The sequence below is a fragment of the Hydra viridissima genome, unplaced genomic scaffold, assembly GCF_058129835.1.
Source record: "Hydra viridissima isolate aposymbiotic clone 2 unplaced genomic scaffold, HvirCarnegie_v1 scaffold_10, whole genome shotgun sequence".
Classification (NCBI taxonomy): Eukaryota; Metazoa; Cnidaria; class Hydrozoa; order Anthoathecata; family Hydridae; genus Hydra; species Hydra viridissima.
The window spans coordinates 9,601,599-9,628,434 of NW_028324309.1; the positions used below are offsets into that span (position 1 = coordinate 9,601,599).

The 26,836-nt window shown below is 29.3% G+C and overlaps 1 protein-coding gene across 2 annotated transcripts; it reads right to left on the reverse strand.

Moving 5' to 3' along the window:
- Positions 1–4,306: 4,306 nt before the first annotated feature.
- Positions 4,307–16,076, reverse strand: LOC149883053 (serine/threonine-protein phosphatase 1 regulatory subunit 10-like). Of its 2 annotated transcripts, none has more exons than XM_090100415.1 (23): positions 15,930–16,076; positions 11,347–11,450; positions 11,087–11,197; positions 10,795–10,888; positions 10,639–10,680; positions 10,507–10,555; positions 10,352–10,414; positions 10,093–10,128; positions 9,945–9,990; positions 9,788–9,855; positions 9,566–9,651; positions 9,389–9,465; positions 9,039–9,091; positions 8,894–8,950; positions 8,674–8,805; positions 8,527–8,585; positions 8,261–8,395; positions 6,352–6,401; positions 6,184–6,268; positions 5,531–5,846; positions 5,131–5,363; positions 4,597–4,960; positions 4,307–4,509 (listed from the first exon to the last, which is right to left on the reverse strand). In XM_090100415.1, exons 1-23 carry the CDS (start codon positions 15,951–15,953, stop codon positions 4,433–4,435), a joined length of 2,361 nt encoding a protein of 786 aa, XP_089956541.1. In that variant the 5' UTR covers positions 15,954–16,076; the 3' UTR covers positions 4,307–4,432. The 2 variants fall into 2 exon arrangements, with proteins under 2 accessions (XP_089956541.1, XP_089956542.1); XM_090100416.1 differs by lacking the exon at positions 15,930–16,076 and adding an exon at positions 13,390–13,520.
- Positions 16,077–26,836: the final 10,760 nt, after the last annotated feature.

Genomic DNA, 26,836 nt, shown 5'->3' on the forward strand with positions numbered 1-26,836 from the left:
GTTTTTTTGTATTATTTGGGGTTATTTACATACATACATACATACATACATACATACATACATACATACATACATACATACATACATACATACATACATACATACATACATACATACATACATACATACATACATACATACATACATACATACATACATACATACATACAAGTTCTCAAACAGATTCAGATCGGGACTTCAGAGTAGAACATTCTAGAACATTAACTTTATTTCCCCAACCTAAGATTTTAAAGATCATGAAGTATCTTACAGATCATGAAGTATCATCAGTGGTGTTGCATTTTTCAATACGATTTTTTTTTTCTAAGAGTAATATTCGTTTCTACTATATTCAGTTTAAGAAAATGAAATGTATATTACGATTTTACAATGCCTTGTTTCAGTGCTCACTTAAGAATTTTATTGAAAAACTCCAATTTTTATGAATAAAGGGGCTTCTCCATTAGCATGTCCCATTTGATTGAACTCGCCCACACTACAAAATTTGACCATAAAAGTTTTTATTGTCTTATTGCCTATATATAGTCCAAACAATGCAAGTTTCAATTTGTAAGTTTGGATTTGCCATTAAAATCAAATACATAAAACACGCTGTAAATTGCAATTAAACGGAAAGTTTATGGGATGTGCTATTTTTATGATCACCTTTATTTTTAATTCAGCCGACGTTTCAAAACAATATGCAGTTGTCTTCAAAAAAAAAGGGATGCTGCTTGTACCAAGCAGATACATTTTGTTAAAACTGTGACAGTTTATCAAGTAAAAGGTGAAGAAGCAATTAAAAAGTATCTGTCAAGAAGTGCAGAAATTTTTGGAGAAAATTTATTGACTACTCAAGCCATTGCTACTTCTGTATGGTGAAACCTCTCAAATGTCGAAGCGGTAAGAGTGCACCTCTTATCATATACGCAATCACTCCTTCATTCTCCACCCGGTTCATACTGCTTTAACTTCCTTGTTCCCACTTCTTTAGCAAGGATCAGCCATCATCAAAAATGATCAGCAAGATGGAGGGAAAAGAAAATAATGCTAACCCAAAATTCAGTTTTACAAATGCGGATCACAGAAGAAAGCTATACTTTCCTAATCAAAATAAAAATATAAACAATTTGATCAGGAATTCTTGCTCTTACTAAATCCAATGCTGAGCTTCTGACATCTCAAACAGTGGAGTTAATTGGATGAAAGTGTGTAAGTTACAGATCAGAGAAAGCAACATCAAACTTTTTCATACTTCTTCAGTCAGCAAGATGGACTGTGCTTCTTTAACTACAATTGTATTATTCGAGGGAATAGAAATTAGCTCTAAGTCAGGAACATCAAGGACTCTCAAAGCTGGTTCAGACTCGGAAGATGTTTATGCCACAACTCTAGATACGGAGTCGGCAACTTAATACTTCAAAGATTTCCTTTCCAAAGTTTTCGGAGCTAAATTTCACTCGTATTTTCGTTATACAATAAATCAGTAAAATAATAGACTATAATATCCGTATGATTTCAATTCTGAATGAAAAAGATGATATTTTCTTGTATAAATTACCAAAGATAAGTTATTTAGTTTTTTACGTGTTTCGCACGATTATGTAACAAACTTCTATAATAAATTTCTGATTACTTGTCTACCACTGTATGCTAAAAAATGTCCATTGAATTAAATCTGCATTTACAAAAACTACATGGTTTGTAATTTTGGATTTTTTAATCAATACTTTTAACAAAAAAGAATGACTAAAAAAACCAAAATAAACTGCAAATTTTTGAAGCAATGAGGTAATTTTTTTCCTAACAGGACCCTCGCTAATTATAGAAATAGTGAAGATATGGTACACATTCAGCAGAATACTGGATTCTCAAACAATGGGATGAGAAAAATAGGATCAGCTCTGAACCAAATCAGTCCAGTCAGATTGATGGAACCAAATTTTCAGGAAAAACTTGCTCAAGCAAGTAAAAAACTTAGTGTTCACTTCACTGTAAGCAACATCACTTTGGCAGAGAACAATCAGAAGTGCAATCTTGTTCATTTTAAAAAACTTAAACAGTGTAAGTGATGTCTTCTTGGCTTGCAGAAAATTAACAGTCACCTATTTTTAAATTGGGGATTGATATAGAAGGATCATTTTTGAAAGTCAGTTTCTCTCACACTGTGGTGGATGAAGATGAAACTCTATCACAAAGTCCAGTGCAGAAAACAATCAAGTTTATGTCTCCACAAAACCAAAAAAGGTCAGGCAGCAAGTATTGGTAGCACTTTCACAAAACAATCCAGAGAACTATCACAATGTTAAAGTTATTTTTGACTTAATCTAAGTGCAACAAAAATGCCATATGGATTCATTGGTTATTTCTTGCGACCCAAAGATAGCAAACATTCTTTCTGGTATTTAATCCCATAGCAGTAAACACCTTGGTGTGATGATCGCTGATCAGCATCAACACTCTGGTGTGATGATTGTGTGATGGTCGCTGGTGTGACGTTTTATCCTCAAATCTCCAAAACTGTTGCCAACCTTGAAATTTTGGTGAGATTAGGAGAATATTTTCCATTCATCAGTGCAGGAAGGGATGCTAGGAAGTCAAAGGAGTATACAAATATGATTCCCTTGCGATTGATTGAGTTTCTAGATGAGAAAATTTTTCTTGAGACTATTCTACCATCGGTTCTCCATTTGCTACTGAGATTAGTAAGCCATTTGTTTGAAAATCTCTGTAAACTTTGGCCAGACGCCAAGGAATAGTCATCAGCTCTTTATATTCCTATTCAGCTCAATCATGGAGAACACAAAAATGGGGATGACTGCATAAAATTCTTGAGAAGTTTGAACAAGTTGCATGAGTTTGTTGCATGCAAACAATTTAGCCAAGTTCATGGCTTCAAATATTTGAACTTTTTAAGGGTGTTGTTGCTACATGCTTTGGCAGTATTTTGGATCCCAAATATCAATTCAAGATATTAAAATTCAACAAAGCTCCCTTAGTCTTCCAATTTCAGTTAAACCAAAAATGTATGGAGTATTTTTTCATGTCCCACAGTTCATCAACAGAAAAATTACTAGTCTAGGTCTCTTTAGTGAGCAAGCAACAGAATGCATTCTGCATTCAAAATTCAAAGTTCATTGGAGAGATTCAAATGTAAAAATATTAATTCTAAAATAATAAAACTAGAAAATATTGCTACAGACTTTACATAAAAACATTTTATTTAAATCTGTGATCTTTTTGGTAACTTGCATTTCCATCTCTTAAAAGCATCTGACCGATTTACTGAAGAATTCAAATTGTTGTATAATTTTGAAGCTGAATCAATAAACAAGTAAAACAAGAAATCTTCCAAACTAAATTTGCAACATTTTTTTGTTTTATTAACAAATTTCTGAAATAAAGTTTTGTACTTAAAGGTGGCCTTAGCTTATGTATAAAGTGCACTACAAAAAAGATATAAAGATCAAAAATCTTTAGATGTTAATGTAGGATTTAAACTTAAGTAGTTATGAACTCCTATTGGTATGTACATGATTTCATCGATATTATTGGTATGTATGATTTCATTGATATTAGGGTCCCAAACTTACAAACCGTGATTGCGTTTTCATATAGTTCATCAACTATGCTATATTACAAAATATATTAGTATAATAAATATATTAGTAATATATTAGTTCATCAACTAAGTATATTACAAAATATATTTGTATATTACTTACATTAGTATATTACAAAAAATAACTTTAATAAGTGTCACAGCTGCGCAGTAGAGAGTTACTAAGATATAAGCAAGTTAATGTAAGGAATAATAGAAAAAAAGCAGTTTTTATAATAGAAAAAAAGAAAGAAAGAAAAAAAAAGCGGTTTAAGAAAACTAAATGTTATCTAATAATCTAAAAGTTTTGAAATTTTCTAATTCTTTGTGTGTGTGTGTGTGATTAAATCATCGTTATTTCTGACTTAAGCTGTGATTTAAATAATTTTAATTTAAGCCAAGTGAGCTCATATTTTTAGTGTGACCTTGAAATTAGTATTTTTGAGAGATTTCTCTTGTCCATGTTTCCCGTTTAAGAACAATTAACTGTTTCCCTAATATCTAAGTTTTTTAACAAAATTTAATGAGTCGTATACAAACTAACCTCACCATATTATGTAAGTCCAATCGTAATAACAAAATTCAATCCAGTTAAAAGGTCTTAAATAGGGAAGGAATTTTGCCCCTTACCCCCCCCCCCCCCCAACTCCTTCCCAAAAAAAAAAAAAAAGAAAAAAAAAAAGCGGGTTAATACTAATACAACAGTTCGATCAAAAAATTTATCAAGAAAGAAATAGGAAAAGCTAAGAAATATATTTTGTTTGTACAAAAAACACCACGTAAAAATATTATTCTAGTAAAGTTAAACTTCAATCTCATAAAATATTGACTTCATCTTTGCAAATGCATAAAATTACATCGATCGCCAAGTCGACATCCACGAGGAGTTTGGAAGTGTTGACAAATAGCTAAAAAAAATTTATTCTTATAATAAAAAAAAAGGCTTTAAGATTTTATACTTTATTAATGAAAAATCAAATTAACTTAATAAAAACCTTTCTTCATCGGTCTTGGCCGTTCAAAATTCCGATCATCTTCCCTGTTATCGTTTTCATCTCTCCGATTACGATGTATATCGTTCCGACGATCGCGAGGACCGTCAAAGGCAAAATTTTCATTCGGTCTCCTACCACGAGGAGCTCCTTGATTCCAATCACGTTCTCCTCCATTTTGTCTATCATTATGACCACGACCTCTTCCACCACCTGGCCGAAAACCTCTACCGCGGCCGCGATGAATGTTCTCGAAACCACCGTTGTTTGGATTATTAAACTCATTAAAAGAACCGTTATTAGGTCCGTTAGAAAAATTATCATGAAAGCGTTCTGGATGATGATTGAAATTATCCCAATCATGCTCCTATAAGTAAATCGATAAAAGATTGCAATCTTTCGATTATACTTTTTCAAATTAATAACCCTCATGGATATAACTTCTTAAAAGCAGAATTTAATTATAAAAAAGTTATCACAAATTAAAACGTATAGAAATTTAGTAATCACTAATTTAGATACAAATTAAAAAATCACCAAGGGAGGTCCATCCCAACGAGGTCTCATTGCGGGGGGACCATTCCGTAAATTAAAGCCACCTCGATGCATTTGCGAATTAGGTCCGCGAAATCTTGGGCCACCTATATGGCCACCTAGCATATCAGGCGATTGCATTAATGGTGGGCGAATGTTTTCCATTCCATTATTACTGACAATATCATGATGATTATTGGTGAGCGGATGACGAAGAATCGCATTTGGTATTATTCCTAGAATTTAATATTCCAAAATGTTTAAGAGGAATAAATATTTTTAAAAACTTCAAAACGAAACGCTGTACGAAAATTTAAGATATTTTTAAATAGAAAATCGCAACAAAAAAAAATCGCAAAATTTTTTAAATACAAAATTACAAACATAAAATAAACCCGCTTACCTGGTTTTCCCAGCACTGAGTTACCCGGTTTTCCCAGCAACGAGTTAGCCATATTAGAGACAACTGTCAGTGAACTTTGCACAGAACTGTTGGCAGATGGAAATGGATTGTTATTGACTCTCATTAGCTGACTCATAATATTCTGAACTGCTGTGGATACACCTGTTGAAGGTATTGTCTGCTGTTTAGGGCTTGCAGGTGATGTAGGTGTATTGCCGAAATCATCTGAAGATCTTCGCTCTGTAATTACTGAATTTGAGCTGTTCACACTGTCTGACTTGTTTGTTGATTTTGTAACCGGAAATAGTGTGCCTTCCTGTTTAAGAATTAAAAAATTTAAGATATTGATACTAAATTTTAATAAACTTTATTAAACTTGCTTTAAAAGATTTTGTGGCATTTTGAATTTAAAACATGAATTATTTAATGAACACAATCCTGTTTTGAATACTTTGGATTACTTACCAGGGGTTAAAAGAGTTTTTTTATTTTACAACATTTTCTCAGATTGATGACTTACTTGAAGATTATACTTAATTTTATGATGATTAATATCTGAAATTCATTTATGATGAACTTTTATTTATACCCCATAAGAAAAAAAGTATGGGCTACAAATAAATTTAGCCTGCATATTATTACAAATATAATACCTCATCATGAGGTATCATTCTTGGTTGCGATCTATTACTATGTTCATCAGCGTCAAAATCAGGCTCACCAGGTGTGTCAGGCAAACTATAACCATAGCAATATTAAATGTAAGATAAGCTAAATAAAGTTATCAAAGGTTTTATTGATGATGAATCAATGTCAGTTACCTTTCCTTTGTGAGGAATATAAACGCCAATACACTTTTTTCTCTTTCAGCCTATAAAATATTTATATGTATATATGTGTATATGTATATATATATATGTGTGTGTGTATGTGTGTGTGTGTGTGTGTGTGTCTATATATATATATATATATATATATATATATATATATATATATATATATATATATATATATATATATATATATATATATATATATATATATATATACAGTACTGTGAATAAGTTTTAGTCCACCATAAGTTTATAATTATTTTTGATTTTATCATAAAAATGTAAAGGACTTATGAAGTAAAAAAAAAATCAGGTTTATAGACACATTTATTATAAACAAAAATATCTAGAAATAATTTGATAAAATATGATACCAAAAGAAAGAACAATTAATACTTCATATGTCCGTCTTTTGCGTTGATCACAGAAGCGAATCTCCTGGGAATTGATTCATATAAATTTTTAATGAAATTTTGTGGAATATTGTCCCACTCTCTTTTTAATATTCGAAAACATTCTTCAACATTTTTGGGGTTATATTCAGCCTTTTTTTTTATCCAAATAATCCTTAACATGTGGACTTTGAGGAGGCCAGTTCATTACTTGGAGATCTCCCTCCTCACACATGTCCTGTAAATATTTTTGGCCACTCGGGAACAATGTTTGGGATCATTGTCTTGCTGTAGAATGAAATTATTACCAATTAGTCTCATTCCAGATGGTATTGCATGATGTCTTAAAATTTCTTTATACTTTTCTCCTGTCAGTTTGCCATCAATTCTGATTAAATCACCTACTCCAGATGATGAAATACAACCCCAAACTAAGACAGAACCTCCCCCATGCTTGATTGTTGGATGTAGACAATCAGGGCGATAAGCCTCTCCTACCCTTCTTCTTACATACTGTCATCTTCTGCTACCGAACAATTCAAATTTTGATTCATCTGTGTATAGTACATGGTTTAACATTCCTTGCGTCCAATTATTATGCTGTTTTGCATATTTAAGTCTTTTTTCTTTATTGCCAAGACGTAGTAAAGGCTTTCGAACTGCAACACACCCTCTTAACCCAGCTTTTAGTAAATGTTGTTAAATGCAAGATGAGGAAACATTTGTCCTAGTCGCAGCCTGAATGTCTTGGGCTAGTTCACTGGAGGTTTTTTTCTAATTTCGCAGAGACACATTTTAAAAATACTTTATGTCGTGCTTTGTAAACTTTGGAGGTCTTCCACTTCGAATTTTATCCTCAAGAGATCCCGTGTTTTTAAATTTTTTTTATAACTTCTCTAATGGCTGTACTTGAATATTTTGTTTTTTGGACAAATTTGTTGTTGAGAATAACCTTCTTCATGAAGCACGATAATTTTTTTACATTCCAGTAGTGGAATTTTACCCATTTTATTATCTATGTATCTATGTCTTTTATTGTGTCTATGTCTATGTCTATGTATCTATGTCTATTATCTAGTATCTATGAAATATCTTTGTAAACTGTACTATCATCTAATATGAAGCCTTCAAAGCAATAAACAAACAAAAATACAAGAGCAAACTAAAAACAATTGAGCTGATACGAATTGGGTTTAGATCAGCATACAATAAAAATAAACACATTAGATATCTAAATACAAAAATCTATGTAAAATTTTGATAAATATTGTTTTTTTTTGTTAAAATAGTGTTTAATATTGTTTGAAGTTAGAAATTATTTCATATAAAAAAAATTTGGAAGCTATTATTCAAAATCTGTTAAAAAAACACAAGTTTTAATAAGTGGGCTAAAACTTATTCACAGTACTGTATATCTGAGTGTGTTTGTGTGTGTGTGTGTACTTAAAACCATACTTATAGAAAAAAAATAATTGATAGAAAACAACAACACAAATGAAACAAACCTGTATATATTTCTCTCTACTTTTCTCTCCTGGCATAAAGTTAGGAACACCAGCATTATCAACAGGTATTAAGCGACTCCACCTCAGCATTTCCAACATTTTGTCTTCAGTACCACGTCGTGCTGATCGCATAGCCTGAGAAAATAAAAAAACAGTTAAGACTTTAAATACAGATTTTTAAAAACGTCAAATAATTAAGCAATAAATATTTAAGGGAACTTATTTTTAAACTTACTAAATATAATTTTTACATAATGTTTACTAACCTGCTTTTCAAGCATCAACTCTAAATGTCTGGCTTCAGAAAAATTTTCCACATGACGACCTAAAACAATTTTGATACAGAATTTAAAAAGTGTAAAATTTAAAGCAATCAAAATCATTCACACAAACAAATAATCTCAAAAACTAACTTTTTCTTTCACCCTCCTGAAGTTCAAAATAACATATTTTAACTAGATCTTCATCAACAGCCCATGTGATGTTTCTTTTCTTTTTATTTTTCTTTCGTGCAATAGAATTTTCATCAGCTATAGGCTGCTCACCTATAAAACAATATGCATAAATGATAAGCTAAAGGAAAGAGCAAATTGGTCACAACACAAAATAGTATTTTTTTTTAAAATAACATACTTGTAGCAGCTGCAAAAGCTAGATTTGCAGCTTCAACTGCTGGTGATTTGTAGCTCACTAAAATTTAAAAGTTTAAGAAAGTAGTTTTAAATTTTTTAAAAAATTGTGATCAATACCCAAAGTTATATGAAAACTTTTGACTTACATAAAATATCATCTATGGGGGAATGTACTGCATCAGGACTTCCTGCAGCCATACTAAAATAAATTATGACTGTTAAAATTTCTTTTTTGGTACAACATTAAAAGTAATCATCAAACCTATGGTTACTGACCAATCATCTTACTGCTGATGACTTGACACTTTAGATGTCACACTCCCTGGGAGGGAAAAAACCCAAAGTGACACCCTCTGTAAAAAGAAATCTACCAGTCAAAATTTAAAAAAAATTGGTGAGTGTGTCAGAGGCCTTATGGTCAGTGGAGGTAATAAGAAATTCTAATGCAAAAACAACTTATAATAATCTTAATTATACAAGAAGATAATTCATTTACATTGGATTTTCAGCTTCTAACTTCAGCTTCTTATCAGAACTTTTATTATTCAATATTTCATCAAGTGGTAAAGCAGTCTAAAAAATGAAAATCAGTGAAATGCACAAAAAAATTAGTCAAAAATATTAAATTAAACTTTTTAAAATGCACTGAAAATTAACTGTAAAAGCCTCTTACCTTAGTGTTTGAGTTCTTTCTTTTTTTCTTAATTCCAACAGGAGCAGCAGCATTTAATGCATTCATAAAACCACTTGAATCTGATACTATAAATTAATTTCATTAGAAAACATGATATAACAATATCAATATTTCATTAAAAATATGTATATATTTACAATATGACAGGCTAAACTAAATCATAGCAAACAATTAAATTTTTTTAAAAACCATTACACATACATTTTGGCAATGCATCAATAATCTTAATCTTTGAACGCTTCTCAGGTGGTCCCTTCATTTCAAGTTCCCTTAAAGCAGAAATAAATTATACACCTATATCTAATAGATAATACTCTAGGTTCAAATACAATAACTTTTGATTCAAATATAAATCTACCTAGTCCTTTTCGTAGAAACTGTTTCACTTGTGTCCTCTTTTACTTCTATTATTGAAAAAAAATTTTAAAAGCAAGAAACAAACAATTTTTTTTTTGATTGTTACAGTAACAAAAATATCAACAATAAAAATTATAAGCAAAACCCACCATTATTTTCACTTTCATTTAAATTAGTTTTCTTCTCTGAAATTAAAAAAAGGCTTCATGTAAAAATGTGTTTCTTTAAATTTTACAAAACTGCCTGAGAGAGGAAAAAAAAAATGTGTTGATTGAGGATTTTTGACTAACTGAAAGTTAGATAAATGTAAATTTTTAGAATGCCTGTAAACATTTTTAAAATAAAATTCTTCAAAACAACAAATATTTTCTTTATTAGAAAAACCATCAACAAAGTTAATCAACAAACCTGGACCACCTCTTATCATTTCTTTCCATTGTTTAATTAAAGAACCTGCATTTTTTTTCACATCTAAAACACAAAAGTTAATTTATAGAAAAAAAAGTAATAAATTAGTAAAAAGGAAAAAACTTTAAATAAGAAACCAAAGAAAATCTATTCACCAATATTTTCCAACTTTGTCATTTGTTTAATTATTTTTCCAGTGTTACCCTAAAAAGATTAATAATATTGTACACACCTATACAGGTTAATGTATGCTTGGAAGAAGACCCAAAAAATAATGTCAGTGTTACCTGCTTAAGCAGCTCTATAGTGACTGGCATAACCTTCAGAACCTGGAAATTAATTTTTTTTTAGAATAAAATAAAAGATTTAAAAAAAAAATTCATTATGCATACAAATTTATTTAAAAAAAACAAAACAAAACAAAAAAAAATAACTGTTCATACATCAATCAACTCTAAAAGTACAGGATAATTTTCAGCTTTAGTGAACTCGTGTAACCATTTATTCAAAATACCCCATCCACCTGTTGCAAGAAATCTAGATTAAAAAAAAAAAATTATATACAAAACAAGATGCAGTAGTTTAAAACAGACCTCAGGAAAATCCATGATGAAACCATCTTAAATAGTAAATAATTCAAACTTAAATTGATTAACAAAAAGGACCATAAAAATATTATATCTTTAACTGTCATTGCAATATCTTTAACACTGAACTGATTTCATAATTACATACTTGTCAAGAGTACATTTTTTCTCTTCATTTTGTAAAGCTTGACGACAAGTTGATTTTAATACATTTAAGTACACACATCGACTCATTAGCTTCTCTGCATCTTTCATCATACTAAAATAAATGTATTGAATCAGCTTATTTACAAAAAACCACACCTCTAAATAAATTACATATACACACAGACGTGTCCATTTTCCTTATTTAACCAGTACACTTAGTACTTTTGTTTTATTTGAAAGAATGAATCTGCTGACACCTACCCCACCACCCTAAGAACTTCCTGAGGAGTTCGAATATCACCAACAACTCCAAGCATGGGCTTCAATGCATTCAACAAAACACGTGGCTCTCCACCAGATGTTCCCTATTAAATATTGAAAATACATAAACATAGGTAATTCTGGAATTATAACACAGTAATAAAACTTATTATTGTTGGTACCTAAAAAAAAGACAGGATATGTTTCTTAGAACTGTAAGAGTAAAAAACAGAAATCTTAGATCATTTTTTCTACACCTAATACAAAATAAGAATCTTCATATAAAAACTTTATTACACTTTAAGTACCAAGTAATTAAAAAAACTTAATGAAACAACAAATTTCATGTTATGCAAGTTTTATGAAATTAATTTTTGAATAGAACTATCTATTGTTTAGTTCAAAATCTGGACAATTACAAGTTGCAAAAGAATTTTTTTGAATTTTTAGAAGAAAAGAGAATATTTGAGTTAAAACAGAATATTTTAGATAAAAAGCAATATTAAAAATATTACAGCATGTTGCGCATAATTGTATTAATTTCATAAGTAAGAAAATTACAAACTGCACCAAGTTTATCATGAAAATTTTGAAATATAAAAGAGAATGTTTTAGTTAAAACAGAAAATTTTAGTTTAACCAAAAAAAGTCAATTTATCTACCTTAAAATATCAATACAGTATACTTCATTCTTTTTGGGGACATTATAGAGCATTCACCCTTGATATTAAAAAAGTGGTCTGCAGATTTCCAGCAGTTCATCATGCTGATTTGACAAGGCTCTAACTGATCCATGAGTAATTTTGAGTAAATCAATGTATAGTAAATCAAAGATTATTATGTCCCTTCCATGGAAATTTATTAATATGCATTCATCATATTTTTTCCCCATGATAACTTATTTTAGGATCCTTATAAATCCAATTGGACTATAGAAATCAGCTTTCCTCATAAGTTTTTCAAAAAATTGAATTCTATGGAAAATATATAGTAGGACATAGGTATTTTCACTGGCTCAATATTATTTATATCTCTTTGATATCATATCAGATTTTTGAAACGTTTCAAAAAATTTCAAAAAACATTTCAAAAAAGTTCAGACATTTTGAAAAATATCATATCAGATTTCTGAAACAGTAAGGTGTGACTCAAGATATTCTCTTTTGGTACTGACATGGTAAATTAGAGGACTTTACATTAATTTTCAGAACTATGCTTTTATGATTCTTAATGAGCATAAAATTCCCTATCATAATCAATAATAAAAAAAAAAAAAAAGCAAGAATCTGCAGTTAGGGTTAGTTGACACTTTGTCAAACTGAATATTAGTAAACTAAAACTGCAGATAGAACTCTGGCACATTATTATTTGCTTGTTTTACACTAGATCATAATAAGTTTATTTTGCTCATCATGATTCAAATAATCCAATAAAGTCATAACCTCAATTTGGCAAAAATGCTAGTTAGAACCTTATCAGACCAACATAGCGAGTTGCATGACAAGGAAAACCACTAAGATTGAATTTTGCTTACAACCACTAAAGCTTGATTAATAGTGTCTAAAAAGTGTTGCATTGTAAAGTTTTGCTCCAACTTTAAACTGTGCTGTTTCAGCAATAATAGTTTTAATGAGTGATTGAACTTAAAGAGACTCCATTTCGCCAAAAGAATTATAAGTCTGAATTTTAATCAATACATGGTTTTAGGGGGTTGCAGTATCTAACTATTTTTTAACATTTTAAAATTAGGTTTGAAACAGAGATCTCAAAAAATGCAAGAAATATGTCTTAATGATATTGTATAACCAATCAATTTTTATGTTTAATTTCACAGTCAACTTCATCGTTAAATTATGACTTTGTGGTTGAGTTCTAAGGTTAAAGGATGTAAATATTTGCAATTAGTAATTTTAGGCCGAAAGAACTCGCAAAGAAGTTTTTCTTGCAAAATAGTAATATTTTGATATTGAAAATTTGGCAAGTATCATTTCAATGGCAAAAAACCTTTGAAAGAAAAAAAAAAAAGAAAAATTAAAGCCTCACCATTTCCTTGATCAGTGGATTGCTCTCTTAATTTCAGATTATTTCTTCTTTTTTTTATATATATATATAATTTAAATTCTAAAAATATGGATTTTTTAAATTAACTTTTTAAAAAGCTTTACATATGCTTACATACATACATCTATGTATGTATGTATGTATGTGTATATATATATATATATATATATATATATATATATATATATATATATATATATATATATATATATATATATATACACACACACATGCAAAACAATTCAGATATGTGAATACTTGAAAGGAAAATATAAAATGCTGTTTTAAAGTTCAATTTTAACCAATAAATTCATTTTAACCTTTTTTGTTTTTTTTGAAATGTAAGGACAAGTAATACAAATATATTTGTTATAACAAGGCATTCAATCTCATTAAAAATTTCATTAATCTTTAAGTCACCAAATGCTGAGCTTCTGCTCAACTTTTTACATTACCTAATTTGTTTGCAATAAAAAGACATTTTAAAGATTGTTTGACCTTAGATTAAATATATAGTGAATTAGTCTTTATCATTTTGTTCTTAAGACAAAGTAAAATATGTCATAAGTTGTTTAGTTTAAGAAAAATGAATTGCCTTAAAACATAAAAAACGGATAAGACAAAAAATAATTCATTACTAACATGTAATGAAGTTTTAAAATGTCTGATAAATGAAATACATGAAAGATATAAGATATGTCAATGAGTGGAGTTCATAAATGTTTGAATTTCTGTTTGCTGTAAACTACATGATGGGGAAACATACCTAAGAAAACAAAAACTACAAAGTTAAATTGAGTATAAATGAAATTTCAACTTTTTAGAATTTTAAAATTTTAATTGATGAATTGAGTATGGAATCTAATATGTAGACACCAGATTGCCGCGCTTTCGACTTGGTATTAAATTAAAAAAATTAAATTGATGTAACCTAGTTGAAAACTATTAATTTTTTAATATACAGCATATTTTTATCTGATCAGAAAAGTACCAAAGAAAAACGCTAATCTTTATTTATTCAAGCATGTTATTTCAGTAGGTATTACTCATCACAATCGCTTTGTTTACAAATCTGGCATGGTTTTTATTACGTTTTTTATCCAAATCTAGCTTACAAACAGACAAACATATTAGATAAAAAAAATTAATGGCAGTTATTTAATTTTACAATCTAATGTTATTTTTTAATGTTAAACTATACAAAACTTGACAAGAAGTACTAAAAATGTATGTTTGAAAGTGGTTGTAAATAATAAAATAGAAACCACTCATTAAATCAAATATATAGATAGTTGCGGGTGGTTTTTACGAACTTAAATTATTCATTCATCAAATCGAACTCAATCAAAACGAAAGAAAATATCCTAAGAAAAAGCGTCGTTTATGCATTATTCGTTTATATCGCGAAAGTAACTAATGTACAGAAAATTTACATTCAATTTAACAGCTAAAAAAAAAGTTTTTAAATAGATTGAAAAGATTGCAATAACTTTTTTTGAAGTTTCATTTCAGGATTAACTTTTGCATATTCTATTTCTACGTTAAATACTCCACTGAAAAAGTGGAACTTTTGGTTTCAATCAATTATCTGTAAAACGTATCATCATATCAACAACTAACTATATTCTTTAATAGAAGTGTGGAACCCAATACGTAGAAAGATGTAAAAAACCTGGTTTCTATCACATCTGCAAACTGTTTTAAAAAATTTAGATTTAAAAAACTTAATAAATAATGAATATCAATTAATAGATTGAATATAAATAAAAGAAAACCCCTTGAATAATTAAGTGATAATGAATAAAATACATTTTGAAAAAACTTGAATTGAGTGAAATACTTATCAAGTTAGATATACGTAAAGATGAAGAAACCAGGTTTAATTTGTATTTCAAAAGGTCGGCTTAAGTTTTCATGAGCTACTTTAAAGTTGTACTTAACACGTTGCAAAAAAGAAGAAAAAAATACCTTAAACTTTCAACCGAATCCACATCAGTTTTTGCATAACAGTTTTTTAAAAATTCCTTTTTATTACAGGAAAAATTAAGTCATAACAGACATGAAATAGTAAATGGTAGGGAATTAAAAAAACACCATTAGTTACAGGATTTCGAGAGAACGTCAGTTGATTATAAACATCCCAAAATTTCAAAATGAACATAAAAATAACTTTAACTTGGGAATTAAGTAACGAAACTAGCACCAACTTTGGATTTTTTAAACTCAGACAAACCTGCCATTCAATAAATGGTGTTAATTAACTATAAGCTACATCAGTACTGTTATCAATCTCAGGCCAAAACGTTTTTGGCATTTTTAGAGCAGTTTAGTTTAGTTTTTATTTAAATGAAATTAGCACACAAAACCAAACTTCAACAATTGGGAAAGCCGTATATAGATAACGACTAAGAAAGGTTTTACTCCCCAGAAAAAGTAGATTTAGCTAGCTGGTAAATTTAGTTATTAAATGAAAAACTTCAAAAGATTGGTGTACGCTATTTTTGGGACCTTTTAATACTTACTTCATGTTGTTTGAAGATGAACATTGAGAGATCTTACATGAGATATACTCAAGAATAACTTATTCCTAATCGAAAATACCACCTTGATTATGATCAGCAATAACTTTGCTCTTTATTTTGGATAAAGCAAGCCTAAATAATTTTCAAAAAATTATTAGTATACTTCAGTGCATCTTCGAGATCTTGATCCTAAGAATCGTTATTCTTAGAAAACTTTCTGTAGGAAAATTTCCAAAAAAAAGTTTACGAAAATTCATAAAGTTTTCTGACCACCACTCAAAATGTTTTCTTTGAATAAGTTAAATCGAAATGAGAAAGAATTTCTCGCCCTGGTCACGTGATTATTAAACAATTGAATAAAATTTATGCAAATTATGCTTAAAATGGTATCCTTAATCAACTAATATGAAAAGATACCCAAGATATGTGTACCACCAAACAAGAGTGTAATGTTTTTTTTTTACTAAAGATATATTAATTATTATTAAATTATAGTTATGTCAATCATGTTATTTGAAAAAACTCAAGTATGCTTACTAATGCTGTTATTGCTAACTTTTGCAGTGAATTAAAATGCACTTAATGTTTGTTGTGTCTAAAATAATACCGTAAGTGAAAATAGACATTTTAACTACTGATTTCAATAAAAATGACAGTTTGGTTGTTGATGAAAGTAATCCACCATAGGTTTTACTAAGCATAAGTTTAAATTATCTTTTATTTTTTAAAAAAGTTCAGTTTAAAAGCATATATAATTAGTAGACTTTTTAAAAGATAAATAGTGGGCATTTTTAAAAATATATTTAGTAGTCGTGTTATTTATATTTTTTCTCATTTTTAATTTTTAGTTTAATTTTAAAGAGCAATTAGCAATAAAATTTGGAACAGAGTGAACCTTGGCAAGATAATATGTTGAAGAATTAAAACAGATCGCAATAAAGGTCAAGAAAGATTTTTCAATATTTTAGAATGGTCAAATCAGACTCCTGGACCAGGAATGCTATTAGATACTTTATCTTTAGTTACTTTACCATTAATCTGAAGGCATCATAGATAATAATCAATTATGATAATATATGTTAAGATAATATGTTAATAATAATAAAATATATGAAAACGAGGAGAAATAAAAAGAAAGTATTATTTGTCAAGTAAGTTGATGTACTTGTAATTGAAATATATTTTATAAATTATCATTGTCACAATTTTGAAAATTATCAAGCAATACACTTCATTGTTGCTTAAAGAGGTGAGAATAGAAATATGAATTATCCTCTAAGTTTTTTTTGTTTGTGTTTGTTTGTGTTCTTCAATTAAACCATACTTTTTAATAACAGACTGACTGACTTTGCTTTAATTAAGTTTTTCTTTGCTTTGAAAAAATAAGTTGATAGATTTTTTACTTAATATTTTTATTCTTATTTTAACTTGTCATATAATCATCAGTTTATTGACCTTCAAAACATTGATTTATTTTTTATTATATAGTAGAAAATTGATTTATGACTAAATAAAGGGTCTTACATTTAATTAGTTTTTTAGCCAATGTATAAAATTAAAGGAATCTTTTTAGCTTTTTAGTTTTTTGTAAAGTAGACACTGACTATTTGAAATATAGAATTGGCATTGTTGTATGCTACTTTCATTACATACATTCAAAGTTATTGCTATTCACTATAAAAATGTGCATAAATGCTCATTGCCTAATTCTGTCAATTTTTGTTTCTAAATTTATCAAGGAACTTGTTTATAGCTGTGAATATAAATATTTCTTAGAAAGCTTACCACTAAAGTCTCTTGTTAGAAAAACAAATAATAACACTAGGAAGATTTAATTTATATTTAGCTACTCTGTTACTGAGACTTTCTAATCTCAATTGCCATTAGTAATAGCTCCCAGAAGATCCAATAACAAAAAGTTCTACAATTAATTTAAAACAAGGTATTTAATTTTGACAAAAAAAAAGTGCTATTTTATGTGATCAAAAAAAAATTTCAAAAAAAACTACAAAAAAGCTAGTTGAAGATTAAATAGCTGTTCAAAGTGAAATATCTACATTAACTAAGAAAAAGCTTGTTTTAAAATCTTCATTTATTCGAATAGGACACCAGCTCTTTTAACTGCTTGGTGATGATGAACCTTGGAGGTTCAAAGACGAAATTCGATTTTTAAGTAAAAAATTAGCCGAGACATAAGAAGTCATCGAGGTAGTCCTAGACTATAAACAACATGAACTAAGTTTCAATGAAAAAATTGAAAGGATAGATAACGACTTTGCAGGTGCTGCGAAGCAACTCAGCGGATGGATGTTAACTATGGTGATAATTTAAGTCACGGAAGAAAAACTATTCAGTAGAACAGTCTTCATCTATCCACGATGTTCTTGATCTATCCATGATGTTTTTCTTTATACTATTGCTTTTAACCTCATTCACACAGGCGAATGAGGTTAAAAGCGATAGTATAAAGATAAAAAGAAAAAATCAGAAAAGCTTAACAGCAATTAGGAGATAAATATATGGCTGATAAATCTGAGTTGGAACGGCAATTGTCAAAACAAAAAAGTACTACTAATTTAGAAGATAATACTAATGAAGAAGATGATAGCAAGTTTTGATTGATGAGGAATGATGAAACGTATAGACGGTCAATGAAGTCTAAGAGCAACCATGTAAAAGGATTACTGTAACAAATAATTCAAATGAGAAATCTTCCATATGGAAACAGCTAAAACGTGTCTCCATACCAATATATATAATGACAATAAAAAGACTTACAGAAAATAGGAAAGCTGCGTTTAACGCCTGTATTAGTTAGGCTCTTGCAGTAGCAGAATATAAATTACTACAGTTACGCTAATATCTATCTGGCCATCGAAGGACTTGAACATTCGTCATTCACCTATGAAGCTGTTAAAGAGAGAATTAAAAGAAAATATGGGGTAATTAGAAGAAAAGTTCTTTTGTACCTGTATGAATTGGATATCTTTAAGCCTATACGAGAGAACCATACGAGAGGTATCGAAAGATTGCTAATTTACACATTGCCGTGACAAATCTAAAAGAAGATAAAAGAACTGCAGAGCTTAGCAAAAGAACATTGTATCACAAACTCCAAAAGTAGGTCTTGGATACTTGAAAATGTAATAAATTAAAATTTTTAAGCTTTTTGAAAGTTTGTTATTAAAGAGGCAGTTTTTCAAGTAGTAGCAGCAGAAATGCTCTACAGTTTACAAAAGAACACTGGTATTAAAGAGAAGCAATCTGGGAGAATTCGTTCTTTGGAGAAAATAATCGAATAAACGAAACGAAAAGAAAAAAATAGAACAAGAAGTGTGTGGTTTAAAACTTTATGTCTAACGATTAAAGACCACGATGAAGTACGGCGCAGGGAGATTGCTAAAAAACAAAGATTATGCATCAGATGCTTGAACTTTAACCGTTTGTCGAAACAATATAAAAATAGTGCAATTTGTTGGATTGATAATACAGGAAATCATTATCGTTTGCATTATAAGAAAAAACACGAAAGCAAAACTGATATGAACAATTAAGATTTAAAAACAAACAAAAAACACGAGAAAGTGTTCATTAAAAACTCTTACGTTAAACCTACATTCAAAGAATGCCGTCAGTTACATCTCTGGGAATCGTCCCATGAAAAGGTTGTGGTCAACGCTTTATTTGATGATAGTAGAGATGTAAATTTATGGTGTGATACCAAGACGTACCTGAACGCTGATGTAGAGCTAAATTATTACTTCAAAGTAAAAAAAAAAGATTACTGCCAACATGATAAATAGTCAGGTTGATTTCTTTGAAGCGATGCCAGTTGAATTGGTTAAAAAGACGAAATTGACAATACGAACCTTCACTGTTACCAATGTAACAGAAACTTAAAAGCAGTTAATTGAACTATAATGTGGAACAAAAAAGGAAACTTTTCAGGAATATTGAATTCCCAACTATCAGATTCTTATTAGCGTGGGTTATGCTGAGTTACACTTTGCAAAAAAGGAAGTAAAAAGATGATCTAACATCATGCAGTTTCGGTGGGATTCTATCAATGCACTTTTTAAAAGTAGCATTAAGGAACAAAGACATCTTAAAAAGGTTATGGGAAATTGAAGTTGATGAAGGTTTGTAGAGAGGAAATGCAGATGACATTCATGCACTAAATGTAATGCAGAATTTTCTTAATATGGAAATCGGAAGATACGAGCCTAAGAGACCCAGGAATGAAAATAGACATTTGGATAACATTTATACAATGACATTAACTCGTTTGGCAAACCCAGAAAAGCGTCTAATAAAGAACAAAAATCTCGGAAGTGACTATAGTAACATTATCAAGCAATACCAAGAGAAAGGATACTTAAAGATAATTGATAACAAAAATATATCCGATAGTTGGTACCACATTTTTCAGTTATCCGTCTCAATAAATCAACTTTTAAAGTTAGAATTATTTTTGATGATTTTCAAAAATACATAATCGCGTTGGCTCGTTGTGCCGCGGAAATGTAGTTAAGAATCGGAATAAACTAGGTTGCTCGAAGTTACCAACGGATTTTGTGGAGGTATTTAAAATCAACTTTTATGGCACAGTGTATAACACAAGACGCAAAAAAAAAAAAAGACTCAGAAAAATACATATTAGCTCCTTCAATCAACCTTATAAGCTATAAAACGAGTTCAGTTGTTGATGAAAAAAGATAAATTCTATTATACAATGAGCTATCAAAGTTGTAGTATTCAGCTGGAATGTATTCTGATTGAATGTATTAAATGTATTCCTGATTGTATTGAATGACAATTAAAGCATCTAGAGAAATAAAAAAAAGCTGCATTGAAAATTGTTATGTTTTCCACCCAAAACATAAACAAACCAACCAACCAACACAAACACAAACTGGTTGATATAAATAAATTCTCAAGTTTGAAATTGTCAGAGTGAACGGATGGATGTAATGGATGGACTCCTAAGTAGCTCTCCATGTAAATTTAATTTACGTAAAAAAGGTAAAATAACAACTGATGAATATCAAGAAAATGAAATAATTGCTCAAAAAGAATGTTTCGAAGGAGGATGCAAGAAACTGTTGAAAGGAATAACATCAATATCAAGAAAAATTATTTCTTTGAAGCAAAAATTAGACGAAGAAGGTTTAATACGCTCTTATAGCAGATTATAAAATGCTAAATACCTGCCTTATGATATGAAATATCCAATCATTTTGCTAAAAAGGTCACATAGTAACAATGTAGACCTGTTTTATAATTGATTATAAAACAGGTCTACAAAGATGAAAATCACGTTCTGTAAACAAATCAAATACAAATAAAATTGTCACAATGATGTGGGTCATACGAGAAAGAGAAGAAATAAATTCATAAAAAGTGCAATCCAGCCTTAGAAGTAATGTTACCTGCCATTTGCCTAAAATAACCACTATTTGCATTTGCAAGAACTTTTACGGATTTTTCTGGATTATTTCTTATTATTCAAGGAAAGGGGAGAACTCGAATCAAATTATATTTATGCTTATTTACGCGTTTAACATCAAGAGCAGCATATCTCGAGATTGCATTTAACGTGGATATTAATTCGTTTAATTAGATAGTAAATAGAAGAGGATTGTCAGTGAAAGTGCTATCAGATAACAGGACAAATTTTGTTCGTAAAAATATTGAGTTAAAAGAACTTCTTAACAAATTAGATAAAGATAAATAATACTTTAACGAAAGAATCAAATGGTATTTCAAGGATCCCTTAGGACCACACCTCGGTGGTGTATTTGAGATAACAACAAAAGCTGCAAAACATGCAATTACTACAGTAATTAGAAAAGCTGATGTGACAGACAAACAACTCCATACAGCCTTTTTTGGTACCGAAAGCTTGTTAAACTCTAGATTGCTAATCTATCAAAGTGTTGATATTGGAGATGATATGCCAGTAGTTCCTAATCGTTTTTTGATCTGATAAATTGGAGGACAAATTGCTTTTGATTCAGTTGATACTGAAAGCTACCATCCCAAGAAATTTTGGCGTTGAGTGGATGAAAGAATTAGTTTCCCTCGCTATATCGACGGTAATGGAATCGTGAAAAATCAGAGATTAAAAAATGTGACATTGTATTAATAGATTCTCCAGACTTCGCCAAGAGAAAATATAATGGCCAATAGAATAACGGAAGTGTATGAAGGTAACGATGGACATGTTACAATCGTAAAAGTTAAAGTTGATACAAAAGAATTTACACGATCACCCAGCAAACATAAGACGTCTTAAGACCGTCTTATTCAGGTCTTTAAATGGTCTTGTCTTCGAATGACATCTTCAAGACGTCTTCAAGACGTCTTATAAAAGACTGTATCGTCGTGAAAAATTGCTCGTCTTCGTTAGACGTCTTAAAGACGTCTTTACTTTTCGAATAATTCTACCAAACAAAAAGACGTCTTTTAGTTGTCTTAAAGACGTTTTTAAAAAGACTTTTGACGTGAATAAACTTCGTGTCTTTTTAAAGATGTGAAATTTTTTGTATAAAGTTTTATCTCGACAAATATTAATTCTCTAAATCATTATTCTAGCAAAAGGTTTTATATAGGTATCATTATGGAAACTGAAAATCGAATAAAGCGTCGTCGCTTGACTAATAGTATGTTGAATTTTATAATGACATTTGAAGATGAAGAAGTTAATGATAGCACATCGAATTTGAATCCTGAATTTAATGCTTCTTAGGCTGAGCCTAAAAATCCTTGTAAAGCCCTAATTAATGTTTTTAAAGAAGGCGGAGAAAACAATAAGTCTTCGAGTTGTAATTATGAGAAATTTGAATGTTGTAACGCAGCACCACAAAATTTCTCAAAACCAATTAAACGAGTATTGAGTATTCTTAAAAAATATGGTCATTCAGAGTTACCAAAAGATGCAAGAACGCTTTTAAAACCCTATAAAGTTGTTACAGTAGATAGGAAGTGTGTTTGTTTTATGTCAAATCTATATTGTAAAATAATATGTTTGTATAAATACTAAAAGAAAAAAAAAGTAAAACTATTATGTTTTAGAGTTACCTGATTTTCCTTTGCCTCCGCCAGTTTTTAAAATTGTGTTGAGAAAACCACTAAAAAAATCTTTTGACTCTAATTTGTCATCTGGATCTACTTTCAAACAATCTAATCTGTGTTCTGGTACACTTTGTCTCTTAATTTTCAATTTTTTCAAAATTAGAATTTATATATTTTTAATCTACACTATTACTGAATTCTCATTTTTAGCTGACACTTTTTTTATCTCTACATTCAACTATAGAGGAGCAATCACCTTCAATTCTGGTGCACTATGTATGTATTACTTTTGAATTTTCTATTTTTTATTCATTAAAGTTAGAACATTCTTTTATTGTTCACTTTATCTTTGCCTCACTTATTTTTACCTTCACAATCAACTAAAATGGAACAATCAAATTTTATATATATATATATATTTTTATAGACTCTAAACTAAAATATAGTAAGTTCCATCTCCTCTTACCCATCAACTTTTGTGGTCTCGAGGAGCTAAAGCCTGAAATAAGAAAAAAATGTATTAATAATAACAAAGTACCAAAAGTTTTTAAAAAAGATTTGTTGCAGATTAAAAAAGTAAATTTTTATTATTTATACATATAATTTTTTTTTACTTTAGTTATACCTCATACATCATAACCAAACAAAAAGCTTCAGAAAATAGACATACAAGAAAAAACCATGATTGAAGTGCTTGGACCCGAGAAGTTACTTAAAAATAAGTTTTCTATGAAAGTTGGAAGTAAGCTCTTTAACATTTACTTGATTTTTTTATTTGGAGTAAGTAAAATGTGGAGAGTGTTTGTACTCACATTTGGATTTTTTTTAGGTATAAGAATAATACTTGTAAATAATTTTAAAAATGTATTAATAAATGTTTTGCATTCTGTATATTTCTTTTTTCATTTTCTTCATATAATTTAGAATACCAGCACAAGATGTTCAAGATGGTTTCAAAGGTTCTTGAAAACCAGGAGCTTATTTTAGCTATAAACAAACAACCCAATAGTAATTTTGCAATCAAGAAATTAGACTATTTAGAGTATGAGGATTTTATCAAAAGTTTAGAGGGTGATTGTGTTCGACTTGATTTGGTAAATCTTTATCCATATTTAAAACTTTATAATCCATATAAATTAAACGTGAAAATAGTTATTTTTGTATAATTATTTTGCCAAACTTTTATTTAGGTTAAACAGCTCAGTTTTTTAGGTGCAGAAGATTTTAAACAACTGACAAGATTGGTCATGATTTTTTTATTATATTTTGTATAGCAATCATTTTATTATTTATTCGATATGTTTTTTAGATTATTTAAAAATAACTTGTTGACACAGTTCAACTTAAAAGGTTCTAGAAACTTTACAAAATGAAAGATAAGGTTAAAGAAATATACTCTGTCAGAGTGGGTATGCAGCACACATTGAGTCAAAATCCAAAAAAACTGGAAAAAAACTAAAAAAAAAAAAAACAATAGCTAGGAACTAATAATTTGAGTTTTAATGTAACTAATACTCCCAAAAAACTGGATTTTATTGCTTTTTAGTTAATTTCTAAGGATTCGCTAATTTTTGCACCTTTTCAGAAGACATAATATCTTATTAATTTTTTATTGCGAAACTCGCGTGCAAAATGATTCCTTTAGTGTCACTCTTTTAAGGTTGGTATGGGTAAAAACAGTTCAAAATTTGATTTGAAGGCATATGTTTAAGATATTTGGTAACTATAAACAATATTTTTGACACATTTTGAATTTATATTGCCATTCCTAAGATCTTTAAAAAAATTTCCCCGAATTGATTTTTTTTGATTTGTTTAATCATGAGTTCGGCTGAAAAACTAAGAGATTCCACGAGATTCCATGGTAATTTTAACATTTTCCCATTGATAGGTATATATGAAAGCAGAAAAAAAAATCAATTGCCCAAACTTACCCCAATTCAATATACAACCTTTTAAAAAAATTCAAATTTAAAGTTTTATATTAATTATTTTTCATACATTTTTTACACTACATTAGCACTACAGAAGTTATTTGTCGCAACTCAAAAACCAACCTTCAAAAACTCAACTTTCAAACTTCAACCTTCATGCTCAAACAAATCATTGTAAATTTCAAACCTCAATAACCAAAAATTGTATAATTTGACGGCCTACTGCCTGAATTAAACGTTTGAAGATAAAAAGTTCATATAAAATAACGAATAATAGTTAATTGCTTACATTCATCATGAAAATACATTTAGTTCCTATCATTCAAGAGTTAGGAATTAATCATGATAATGTACTCTTCTTCTTGAGTTTCATAGATTGGAGGGTGTGACCATGGAAGTAATGATGAGCCTGAAACAATAAATCTCAAGAAAACTCTATTAATATTGAACTGTAAGTTCAAATCAAAGTTGCTAAAGCATTCAAGAACCTTGTCAAAGCTTCTGGAACATGAGTAAATCTGATTGGATAAAGAAATAACAGTTAACAGAAAATCAGATCCAGGTAGAAAAAATAAGGACTAGGAAGATCTAAGTGAGGGAAACAAAACATCTAAGGTATAATAAATCAATTGAATTCATACCAATTCAAAAAGTAAATTACTCACTTTAGTATTAAAAACGATCTTGTTTAAGGTTACCAAGTTGGCTAAACATCCTGCTGGCAATTTTGGCATTAGCTTCAATAAGAAAAGCCTCTGGAGATTTTACCAAGAAGGATTTTGTTTTTGTCATGAAAAATGCTACAAATCCTGGCTAAGTTAAAAGCTTGGAGGTTAGTTTTCCAATAAAAATGAAGATGCCTTGAGCTTTAACTTCAGTGTGATCTTCCCAATGAACAGTATCAAGTTATCAGATATTCGTCCATAATGCAGAATGCAAATACTTATCCTTTACTTCATGAAATTAAGAATGAAAGACAGAAATGTTATCCTGAGGGTGTAGTTCTGACAAAAATACTTCCTTCAACTCCTCTGCAGAGTATGTTTAATCATACTCCGACGAGGATACTAAATTTTACTGAATGTCAAGATTCAATGAGAATATTCGCTGAGAATGTTTGAAGGTGTACTTCACTTTAAAGGATGGTGCCTCCAGTCAAAGTGTGTATAAACAAAAATATACTGATACAATTATTGGCGAGGCCCAAGTTAACGAGCAAAGTCTTTTTCAGACAGCTATTGTTCCACTTAAATTAACCTTCATGAAGGAAACAGTACATAGAATATTCTGAATCAAAAGACAAATCAGTCAATTTTAACCAAACTCCATTAGCATTAATGAAGATTATTTGCATCAGAAAGTAACTCATGAAATTGATGCTGAGATTTGTTACACAGAGGATTACTTTGAATTGCTTTGCTAACTTTCTTGATCAGTTTTGCTCAAAAAAATTAGTTGTTTAGAAAACCTTTTTTTCTTAACTTACATTTAATACCATTTTTAAATACTTTTAAAATGAATGCTTTAAAGCAATGGAAACCTAGAAAAAACCGATATTTTTTAGGAAAATCTGAGGAGATTCATGCCGTTTGAATACTCAAAATTTCACTCATAAATACTGAAGGATTGAATGATCGTATGCGGTTAGTTTTGAGTTTTTTTAACTGATTTTTTTTGTTTTTACATTTCTCTCAATGGAGAGATATAGAAAAAATCTGAGTTCTTGTTTTTGCCGTATATTATAAAAACCAACAGTTCTGATCATCAAATCAACAAAATTTTTAAAGCAAAATTTTAAAAGAGCGGTAATAAAGATGACCTACTCATTTCACCTGATCAAAATATGCTACTAAGGTAAAACAGTAAGTTTCCTAAGATAAAATAGTTTGGTTTCGAGAT

Coding starts and splice junctions, on each gene's coding strand:
- LOC149883053 (XM_090100415.1), bottom strand. CDS start 15,953: ATGTTCATCTTCAAACAACATGAA. Junction 11,451..15,929: donor TCATCTTCAAACAACATGAA/GTAAGTATTAAA, acceptor AATATTTAATAG/GGAACATCTGGTGGAGAGCC. Junction 10,129..10,351: donor AATGATAAGAGGTGGTCCAG/GTTTGTTGATTA, acceptor TTTTAATTTCAG/AGAAGAAAACTAATTTAAAT.